The following is an 11,862-nucleotide window of genomic DNA, read 5'->3' as shown; positions in this document are numbered from 1 at the left end:
ACGCCTAGACCGACAGGTGTCCGACTACATCGGGTTAACGGCCGATGTGGACGCTCTGAGAAGCGAAGAACCCCTGGACTACTGGGTGTACAGGCTTGACCTGTGGCCAGAGCTGGCACAATTTGCCATGGAACTCTTGGCTTGCCCCTGGTCGAGTGTCCTGTCCGAAAGGACGTTCAGCGCAGCAGGGGGAACGTGACCGATAAGCGCGCTCGCCTAGCTCATGACAGTGTGGAGTACCTCACATTTCTAAAAATGAATGAGGCATGGATCTCGGAGGAATTCAACACCTGTGACGACCACGTTTAATCGAATTTCCTCATGCCAGCCCACAGATATCCGCCACCACCCAGAACAGAGAATGGTCCTTGTCTTATGTAAATACAGCGGCATAAAAGGCCTTTTCTGTCCAGTGAATGCCTAATTTTTGGGACCTCGGATGAATTCAACATCTGTGATGACCACGTGTTATCGAATTTCAACTATTATCTTATTTTTTTTTTTCAAGAGGGGGGATTTCATTAGCCATGTTTTTAATCCAATTTTATATTTTTTGTTCTTTTAAACATATGTATTTGACATGTATTTGTACTGGCCTGCAGTAAAATTGATATCCAATGACCGTCTAATATACCTCCAGCCACATAATCACTTGATGTTTTCTGTCCGGTGAATGCCTAATGTTTGAGGCCTGTACTCCCGTGGCCTAAAATAAATTTTTTCTAGGCTCCAGCAGGGCACATTTTTGAGAGTTTCCCTTTAAGATGCATAAAAATGGCCTCTGATTAAAATACATATTTTTTGTGGGAATTTTTGCCATTGATCCCAGCCGATGTTCGTCCATCACTACCAGTGACCCCTTTATCACATCAGAGGATGGCAGATCCGCCTGGGCCCCAGCACAGATTGAGTATTGGGGCCCAGGAGCTTCAGTGGAAACCAACAGCTCAAACCTGCAGAGTATCATAAAGCAGAAACAAATCCATTGAAAATGTCAACATTTATTATTATGGTGTTTTTTTTTACACAAAAACATTCATCATATATACGTATATATGTTATCTGACTGCTGCTATACATGGCTGCTGGAAAATATAAAGCATGTAATACGGGGAAAAATGTGGGCTCTGGTAAGTGATGCATAGAAAGTAATGGTACTTGACAAATTTAGCTCTGCTACATCAGTATTTAATATAATGTATTGATATTGGTAGAACAGAGGGGTCTTCAGACTTCGAGTCCAGGAAAGCCGACCTTACATGCTCGGATGTGACAGCCCATAATAGTAGAGACATCGACCAGTGCACTTATCTCAGCTCATCCAGCGCTGCCCATAATATCTAATGCGGCATGGGAGAATTGCATTGTTTATCCATCGTGATAGAAAATGGGGGTGAACTGACGCCGCTGCAATCATCGATCTTCATGCACAGCTGTTTTGTGGTGTGGATTTGCAAGATGTAACCCTTTTATAATGTACAGATCTGCAGTACATTTGCAGTTCAATTCCTCTGCAATTTCAATATCTCTGCTTGCTGTTCTTTTTTTTTTTTTTTTAATACCACCAGAGGCTGAAAACCCTGTTTGTAGAATTCTACATAGTGTAGACAATTATCTGTGATCATAGAATGAATATGAGCAACAGAAATATCTCTCCTGTACTGACAGTTTGTAACAATGTATCAGTGCAGGTAAAATGTACCAGACTAAAGTCCAGACAGTTTAGCTCTAGATCAGGGATGCCCAACCTGTGGCCCTCCAGCTGTTGCAAAACTACAACTCCCAGCATGCCTGGACAGCCTACAGCTATTAGGGCATACTGGGAGTTGTAGTTTTGCAACAGCTGGAGGGCCGCAGGTTGGGCATCCCTGCTCTAGATAAAGTGGATGCTATTGTAACAAACTCTCAGAGGTAATAGGTGTATAAAGGTTGTCTGCACATAAACTCTTCTATTTACTGACAGCATGCAGAGATATTGAAAATGGTGAGGAATTGAAATACAAAGTATATATATATTTTCTCATTATATGCCGGTAAAGCTTTATATAATTAAAACAAAAACATTTAACCTCTCTCCAGCCTGAAGCACCCTATAAGTTACCACATCGATGACATTTGTCCGTATATATAATATAATGTGAAGTGACTACAGGTCCTCATATCCATCAGTCTGACCTGTATATCTACAGTCTATAGTAATTTCACAGCTGTAGGCGTTTCTGTCACTTCATACTTCATTTTATTAGTGTGCAACCGAGGGTAGAGGGGCTGAGCTCAGTGATATAAAGTGTATTGACTAGTATTTTCATCTAAAAGGCTGTTTAAATACTACTGCATTTTCATAGAGAAAGCCTGTGAGTCCTGCAACCCTGCCTCCTTATAGAGGAAGCCTGTGAGTCCTGCTTCTGTGTCTCTACACAGAGAAGGCATGTGAGTCCAGATTCTCCCACATACTTATACAGAAAGCAAGTGAGTCCTGCTTCCCCTGACTAGTCATAGAGAAAGCCTGTGAGTCCTGCTTCTTCTGCCTCTTCATAGAGAAAGCCTGTGAGTCCTGCTTCTTCTGCCTCTTCATAGAGAAAGCCTGTGAGTCCTGCTTCTGTGTCTCTTCACAGAGAAAGCCTGTGAGTCCTTCTTCCCCTGCCTGCTAATAGAGAAGGCCTGTGAGTCCTTCTCCTGTCTACTCATAGAGAGAGCCTGTGAGTCTTGCTTCCCCTGTCTACTAATAGAGAAAGCCTGTGAGTCCTGATTCCCCTGCCTCTTCATAGAGCCTGTGAGTCCTGCTTCTTCTGCCTCTTCATAGAGCCTGTGAGTACTGTTTCTGCTACATCACTATAGGGAAAGCCTGTGAGTCTTGCTTCTCCTGACTACTCATATAGCCTGTGAGTCCTGCTCCCCTTCCTCATTATAGAGAAAGCCTATGAGTCCTTCTTCCCCTGCCACTTCATAGAGAAAGCCTGTGTGTCCTCGTTCCCCTGCCTCTTCATAGAGAATGTCTGTGAGTCCTACTTCCCCTGCCTCTTCATAAAGCCTGTGAGTCCTGCATCCCCTGCCTTCTCAAAAAGAAAGCCTGAGTCCTATTTCCCTACCTCTTCATAGTGAAAGCCTGTGAGTCCTGCTTCTTCTGCCTCTTCATAGAGAAAGCCTGTGAGTCCTGCTTCTTCTGCCTCTTCATAGAGAAAGCCTGTGAGTCCTGCTTCTGTGTCTCTTCACAGAGAAAGCCTGTGAGTCCTTCTTCCCCTGCCTGCTAATAGAGAAGGCCTGTGAGTCCTTCTCCTGTCTACTCATAGAGAGAGCCTGTGAGTCTTGCTTCCCCTGTCTACTAATAGAGAAAGCCTGTGAGTCCTGATTCCCCTGCCTCTTCATAGAGCCTGTGAGTCCTGCTTCTTCTGCCTCTTCATAGAGCCTGTGAGTACTGTTTCTGCTACATCACTATAGGGAAAGCCTGTGAGTCTTGCTTCTCCTGACTACTCATATAGCCTGTGAGTCCTGCTCCCCTTCCTCATTATAGAGAAAGCCTATGAGTCCTTCTTCCCCTGCCACTTCATAGAGAAAGCCTGTGTGTCCTCGTTCCCCTGCCTCTTCATAGAGAATGTCTGTGAGTCCTACTTCCCCTGCCTCTTCATAAAGCCTGTGAGTCCTGCATCCCCTGCCTTCTCAAAAAGAAAGCCTGAGTCCTATTTCCCTACCTCTTCATAGTGAAAGCCTGTGAGTCCTGCTTCCCCTGCCTCTTCATAGAGCCTGTGAGTCTTTCTTCTGCTGCATCATCATAAGGAAAGCCTGTGAGTCCTGCTCCCCTTCCTCATTATAGAGAAAGCCTATGAGACCTTCTTCCCCTGCCACTTCATAGAGAAAGCCTGTGTGTCCTGCTTCCCCTGCCTCTTCATAGAGAAAGCCTGTGAATCCTGCTTCCCCTGCCACTTCATAGAGAAAGCCTGTGTGTCCTGCTTCCCCTGCCTCTTCATAGAGAAAGCCTGTGAATCCTGCTTCCCCTGCCACTTCATAGAGAGAGCCTGTGAGTCCTGCTTCCCCTGCCTCTTCATAGAGAAAGCCTGTGAATCCTGCTTCCCCTGCCTCTCCATAGAGCCTGTGAGTCTTTCTTCTGCTGCATCATCATAAGGAAAGCCTGTGAGTCCTGCTTCCCTTGTCTATTTATAGAGAAAGCCTGTGAGTCTTGCTTCTCCTGCCTCTTCATAGAGAAAGCCTGTGAGTCCTTGTTCTCCTGTCTACTCATAGAGAAAGCCTGTGAGTCCTTCTCCTGTCTACTCATAGATAAAGCCTGTGAGTCTTGCTTCTCTAACAGGTTCTCATAGGCTTTATCTGTGAGTCCTGGCAGCAGTTAACAGCTTTTTACATGAACATACTAATAGAAAGTGATGTATCCATGAGCTCAACCCATCCCCCTCTATCCCATCTTGCCCTCAAACAGAGATCTGACAGATGCACGTCAATCATATTCACATAGCTGCTGTTATTGGGCTTTCCACAAGTGATTGACTTAACATGACTGACTGGTGACCTGTGCACTTATTTTGAAAGATTTTGGACGATGGCCCGATCCTCACCAGTATCTGGCAAACAGGGAGTTAATGGTAATGCACACTCATGTTGCCCACACTGTTCATGGAGCTAAGGTGAGAGGTGGACATTGTGCCAAACCCGCCAGGGGCAGGCTGCAGGCTGTGACTGGGGTACAGAGCTGAGGGGGTGCCAGGCCAGTATGAGAATCCAGCTGGTGAGACCCCAGAAGTCATGAGGTTCAGCTTGGAGAGGCCAGGGAAGGGTAAGTGTGGCAGATTGCTCTGGAACTTGTAGAGAGACTGTTCAGTGCTGGGTGCAGACTGGCACACCTGTGCCAAGCCATGGAAGTCAAACTTATAGGCATATCTCTTGCCATGGACCTTGGCCATGATGTTCTTGTCGTAGTAGTAGCGCAGGGCTCGGCTCAGCTTGTCATAGTTCATGTTTGGTTTGCTTTTCCTCTCCCCCCAGCGTCTGGCAACCTCATCTGGATCAGTCAGCTTGAATTCTCCATTGGTGCCTTCCCAGGCGATGCAGTTGGCATTGGAGTGGTCAGACAGGAGCTCTAGGAGGAACTGCCACAGCTGGATCTGTCCGCTGCCTGCAGGAGAGACGGATACAGGTCAGATCTACCAGTAAGGATGGGCACAGAAATCATAGGGCCCCATAGTGAAGCTCTGAATGGGCCCGTCCAGGAAAAAAACAGGGGAAAAAACTTGAAGTACATGTACAGGATATATGTATTATAGACGTACGTTACTACAAGGAACACTGGAAATGTGCAGGTATTTCCAACTTCTAGGTGCAGATCATAAGTATAAATGCAGCAGATCTGAACTTGGCTTATAAAGAATGGATCAGAATAATGGCTGAATAATACTACCATATTGTACTTAAAAAATGACCATATAGTGTTGGTATAATGGTACTACAGTGTATATAGTATATAGTATGCACAAATGCTCAGAGCGATAGTCAGATGGCACAAGATCACTGCCACACGCAGGACGCCATGGAGGACGCCCGCACCACCTTTCTCTGAACAATGATCTTGTACCACAACAGCATACTCGTCCCCTGAGGAGTTGGCAGATGCCGATGAAACGCGTCGGGACATTTGTTTGTGTATTATAGGGCGTCGGTGTGACTCTATATCTGTCTGATGAAGCTAGGCAGGAACAGCCAGTTGCACAAGTTGTATATGTCAAGGTGATTATTTTTCTGATATTCAGCAGCGTCAGGGGTGAATTGACCCTGTTCACATCTGTCTGACAAAGCTGGGCAGTCAAAAACGGACAAGAGGGATGTTTTAGGGCTTGAAAGTGAGGTTTTATATATAGGCAGAATTAAGGACACCTAGGGTAAGAGACCCAGCATTGTGTCCCTCTGCCTATTTTTTCCTCTCAAACTATAACATACTACTATCTCTAGATTGGGTTGTCTTGTATGAGGAAATAATTTTGCAGCTAGCAGTTGTTTTCAATGCAATATAATTCTTGTAACATTATGGGCCTATTTTTAAACTATATTATTAAATGTTAAGTTTTAACCACCTCAGCCCCCAGTGCTTAAACACCCTGAAAGACCAGGCCACTTTTTACACTTCTGACCTACACTACTTTCACCGTTTATTGCTCGGTCATGCAACTTACCACCCAAATGAATTTTACCTCCTTTTCTTCTCACTAATAGAGCTTTCATTTGGTGGTATTTCATTGCTGCTGACATTTTTACTTTTTTTGTTATTAATCGAAATTTAACGATTTTTTTGCAAAAAAATGACATTTTTCACTTTCAGTTGTAAAATTTTGCAAAAAAAAACGAGATCCATATATAAATTTTGCTCAAAATTTATTGTTCTACATGTCTTTGATAAAAAAAAAATGTTTGGGTAAAAAAAAATGGTTTGGGTAAAAGTTATAGCGTTTACAAACTATGGTACAAAAATGTGAATTTCCGCTTTTTGAAGCAGCTCTGACTTTCTGAGCACCTGTCATGTTTCCTGAGGTTCTACAATGGCCAGACAGTACAAACACCCCACAAATGACCCCATTTCGGAAAGTAGACACCCTAAGGTATTCGCTGATGGGCATAGTGAGTTCATAGAACTTTTTATTTTTTGTCACAAGTTAGCGGAAAATGATGATTTTTTTTTTTTTTTCTTACAAAGTCTCATATTCCACTAACTTGTGACAAAAAATAAAAAGTTCTATGAACTCACTATGCCCATCACGAAATACCTTGGGGTCTCTTCTTTCCAAAATGGGGTCACTTGTGGGGTAGTTATACTGCCCTGGCATTCTAGGGGCCCAAATGTGTGGTAAGGAGTTTGAAATCAAATTCTGTAAAAACTGACCAGTGAAATCCGAAAGGTGCTCTTTGTAATATGGGCCCCTTTGCCCACCTAGGCTGCAGAAAAGTGTCACACATGTGGTATCGCTGTACTCAGGAGAAGTTGGGCAATGTGTTTTGGGGTGTCATTTTACATATACCCATGCTGGGTGAGAGAAATATCTTGGCAAAGGACAACTTTTCCCATTTTTTTATACAAAGTTGGCATTTGACCAAGATATCTATCTCACCCAGCATGGGTATATGTAAAAAGACACCCCAAAACACATTCCTCAACTTCTCCTGAATACAGAGATACCAGATGTGTGACACTTTTTTGCAGCCTAGGTGGGCAAAGGGGCCCATATTACAAAGAGCACCTTTCGGATTTCACTGGTCAGTTTTTACAGAATTTGATTTCAAACTCCTTACCACACATTCGGGCCCCTAGAATGCCAGGGCAGTATAACTACCCCACAAGTGACCCCATTTTGGAAAGAAGAGACCCCAAGGTATTCGCTGATGGCCATAGTGAGTTCATGGAAGTTTTTATTTTTTGTCACAAGTTAGTGGAATATGAGACTTTGTATGAAAAAAAAAAAAAAAAATCATCATTTTCCACTAACTTGTGACAAAAAATAAAACATTCTAGGAACTCGCCATGCCCCTCACGGAATACCTTGGGGTGTCTTCTTTCCAAAATGGGGTCACTTGTGGGGTAGTTATACTGCCCTGGCATTCTAGGGGCCCAAATGTGTGGTAAGGAGTTTGAAATCAAATTCTGTAAAAAATGACCAGTGAAATACGAAAGGTGCTCTTTGGAATATGGGCCCCTTTGCCCACCTAGGCTGCAAAAAAGTGTCACACATCTGGTATCTCTGTATTCAGGAGAAGTTGGGGAATGTGTTTTGGGGTGTCATTTTACATATACCCATGCTGGGTGAGATAAATATCTTGGTCAAATGCCAACTTTGTATAAAAAAATGGGAAAAGTTGTCTTTTGCCAAGATATTTCTCTCACCCAGCATGGGTATATGTAAAATGACACCCCAAAACACATTCCCCAACTTCTCCTGAGTACGGAGATACCAGATGTGTGACACTTTTTTGCAGCCTAGGTGGGCAAAGGGGCCCATATTACAAAGAGCACCTTTCGGATTTCACTGGTCAGTTTTTACAGAATTTGATTTCAAACTTCTTACCACACATTTGGGCCCCTAGAATGCCAGGGCAGTATAACTACCCCACAAGTGACCCCATTTTGGAAAGAAGAGACCCCAAGGTATTCACTGATGGGCATAGTGAGTTCATGGAAGTTTTTATTTTTTGTCACAAGTTAGTGGAAGATGAGACTTTGTATGAAAAAAATAAATAAATTAAAAATCATCATTTTCCACTAACTTGTGACAAAAAATAAAAAATTCTAGGAACTCGCCATGCCCCTCACGGAATACCTTGGGGTGTCTTCTTTCCAAAATGGGGTCACTTGTGGGGTAGTTATACTGCCCTGGCATTCTAGGGGCCCAAATGTGTGGTAAGGAGTTTGAAATCAAATTCTGTAAAAAATGACCAGTGAAATCCGAAAGGTGCTCTTTGGAATATGGGCCCCTTTGCCCACCTAGGCTGCAAAAAAGTGTCACACATCTGGTATCTCCGTACTCAGGAGAAGTTGGGGAATGTGTTTTGGGGTGTCATTTTACATATACCCATGCTGGGTGAGAGAAATATCTTGGCAAAAGACAACTTTTCCCATTTTTTTATACAAAGTTGGCATTTGACCAAGATATTTCTCTCACCCAGCATGGGTATATGTAAAAAGAAACCCCAAAACACATTCCTCAACTTCTCCTGAATACAGAGATACCACATGTGTGACACTTTTTTGCATAGGGCAGGGTGGTCAGGACAGTCAGGACAGAAATAGCGGGTGTCACGCCTTATTCCACATCTTTTTCGGGGTGACGGTTGGGTTGAGGTACCAGGAACGACACTGGGGAAATGTCGCTCGTGTAGACGGCTAACTACACTGGTGGATGGGGCCACGGAACCTCCTGGGTAAAGGAGGTTCTCGATGATCTCTTCCTGGAATTTGAGGAAAGATCGTGTTCTCCCAGCCTTACTGTAGAGAACAAAACTATTATATGCAGCCAATTGAATTAAATATACAGACACCTTCTTATACCAGCGTCTGGTTCTGCGGGAAACTAAATACGGAGACAACATCTGGTCATTGAAGTCCACCCCTCCCATGAGCGCATTATAGTTGTGGACACAGAGGGGCTTTTCAATGACACGGGTTGCTCGCTCAATTTGGATTGTCGTGTCTGCGTGAATGGAGGAGAGCATGTAAACGTCACGCTTGTCTCTCCATTTCACCGCGAGCAGTTCTTCGTTACACAAGGCAGCCCTCTCCCCCCTTGCAAGACGGGTGGTTACAAGCCATTGGGGGAAGCCCACGCGACTAGTTCGCGCGGTGCCACAGGCGCAAATGCGTTCTATAAACAAATGCCTAAAGAGGGCCACACTTGTGTAGAAATTGTCCACATAAAGATGGTACCCCTTGCCGAATAAGGGTGACACCAAGTCCCAGACTGTCTTCCCACTGCTCCCCAGGTAGTCAGGGCAACCGACCGGCTCCAGGGTCTGATCTTTTCCCTCATAGATCCGAAATTTGTGAGTATAGCCTGTGGCCCTTTCACAGAGCTTATACAATTTGACCCCATACCGGGCACGCTTGCTTGGGATGTATTGTTTGAAGCCAAGGCGCCCGGTAAAATGTATTAGGGACTCGTCTACGCAGATGTTTTGCTCAGGGGTATACAAATCTGCAAATTTCTGGTTGAAATGGTCTATGAGGGGCCGAATTTTGTGGATCCGGTCAAAAGCTGGGTGGCCTCTGGGACGGGAGGTGGTGTTGTCGCTAAAATGCAGGAAACGGAGGATGGCCTCAAATCGTGTCCTGGACATAGCAGCAGAGAACATGGGCATGTGATGAATCGGGTGCGTGGACCAATATGACCGCAATTCATGCTTTTTTGTCAGGCCCATGTTGAGGAGAAGGCCCAGAAAAATTTTAAGTTCGGAAACTTGGACTGGTTTCCACCGGAAAGGCTGGGCATAATAGCTTCCCGGGTTTGCGGTTATAAATTGTGTGGCATACCGGTTTGTCTCTGCCACGACTAAGTCCAAGAGCTCCGCAGTCAAGAACAGCTCAAAAAATCCCAGGGCCGAACCGATATGAGCCGTCTCAACCCGAACTCCAGACTGGGCGGTGAAGGGGGGAACTACTGGTGCGGCTGAAGTTGGTGACTGCCAATCAGGGTTTGCCAGCACCTCAGGGATTCTAGGGGCTCTACGGGCCTGTCTGTGCGGTGGCTGCGACGGGGTAACTACTGCACGTGCCACCGTACCAGCTTCAACTGCCCTTCTGGTGCTCGCCACGTCACCATGTTGTACGGCAGTGCTGGTACTAGGTCCAGGGAGGGCTGCGCTGCTGGTGTATGCCTCACCACGTGATCCGGCAGCGACAGCCCCACTCTGCTGCTCTTGAAGCGGATCCTGCGCAACCTGTGGTCTAGCGACATGGGGCCGGTTACGCCTGGTGCTGCCAGGGACCTCAACCTCCTCGTCCGAACTTTGGGTCAGACTGCCACTGCTCTCTACAGGTTCATATTCTGACCCGCTAGATTCGTCAGATGAGGGTTCCCACTCCTCATCCGACTGGGTCAGAATCCTGTAGGCCTCTTCAGAAGAATACCCCCTGTTTGACATTTTGGACTACTAAATTTAGGGGTATTCCCTGAGACTACCCAAGAAAAAAAGCAAGCCTGTCTTACAAAGGGGAGGCTAGCGAAGTACCGGAGGCTGCTGCGGTTGATAAAAAATATCAAAACTGATTTTTTTATCGCCGCAGTGCGTGTAAAGTGAATGTGCAGTGATCAAAAAATATATATTTTTGTCACTGCGGTGGGGCGGGCGTGGGTGAACGCACGTGTGGGCGAACGATCAGGCCTGATCGGGCAAACACTGCGTTTTGGGTGGAGGGCGAACTAAAGTGACACTAATACTATTATAGATCTGACCGTGATCAGTTTTGATCACTTACAGATACTATAAAAGTACAAATGCTGATTAGCGATACACTAATCAGCGAATAAAAGTGACTGCGGTGCGGTGGGCTGGGCGCTAACTGACGCTAAACTACCTAACCAAGGGGCCTAAACTATCCCTAAAACCTAACAGCCAATACTAGTGAAAAAAAAAAGTGACAGTTTACACTGATCACTTTTTGTCTTTCACTAGTGATTGACAGGGGCGATCAAAGGGGTGATCAAAGGGTTAATTGGGGTGCAGGGGGGTGATCTGGGGCTAAGGTGTAGTGTTGGTGTACTCACAGTTCAGTCTGCTCCTGTGCTGGATCCAACCGACGAAAAGGACCAGCACAGGAGCAGACAAGCCATATAACAGATCATATTTACTAATATGATCTGTTATATGGCTTGTGATTGGATTTTTTAAAAATCGCCAGCCTGCCAGCCAATGATCGTTTCTGGCAGGCTGGTGACGAACTTCTTCTTTAACTTTTGCCGGCCCGCGATGCGCATGCGCGGGCCAGCTTGGAGCGAAATCTCGCGTCTTGCGAGATGACGCGTATATGCGTGACTCTGCGCAGCGCTGCCACCTCCGGAACGCGATCCTGCGTTAGGCGGTCCGGAGGTGGTTAAAGGCTACTACTGTAGAGTTGAGTGGACACCTGTATGTTCGGGTTCGGCAGTTTTCGGCCAAACTTGAAAAAAAAGTTTGGGTTTGGGACCCGAACTTGACCCGAACTTGACCCCGAACCCAAACCCAATTGAAGTCAATGGGGACCCGAACTTTTGGGCACTAAAATGGCTTTAAAATAGTCCTGGAAAGGGCTAGAGGGCAGCAAAAGGCATCAAAATGTGCTTAAGAGCATGGCAACTGTTCTGCAAACAAATGTGGATAGGGAAATGACTTAAAATAACATAA

At 45.4% G+C, this 11,862-nt stretch overlaps 1 protein-coding gene across 1 annotated transcript in view; it reads right to left on the bottom strand.

The window, feature by feature from the left end:
* Nucleotides 1–4,176: 4,176 nt before the first annotated feature.
* The window catches only part of FEV (FEV transcription factor, ETS family member), a 38,934-nt gene continuing 31,248 nt past the window's right edge, over nucleotides 4,177–11,862 (bottom strand). Inside the window, exon 4 of the mRNA XM_040441536.1 lies at nucleotides 4,177–5,122. Coding sequence (XP_040297470.1) covers nucleotides 4,587–5,122 — 536 coding nt within the window. The 3' untranslated portion in view covers nucleotides 4,177–4,586. The remainder of the gene's footprint in view (nucleotides 5,123–11,862) is intronic.

This window comes from Bufo bufo, chromosome 7 (genome assembly GCF_905171765.1).
Source record: "Bufo bufo chromosome 7, aBufBuf1.1, whole genome shotgun sequence".
Classification (NCBI taxonomy): domain Eukaryota; kingdom Metazoa; phylum Chordata; class Amphibia; order Anura; family Bufonidae; genus Bufo; species Bufo bufo.
Note: the sequence above shows the minus strand (reverse complement) of the source record. Positions and strands in the feature narration are given on the sequence as shown.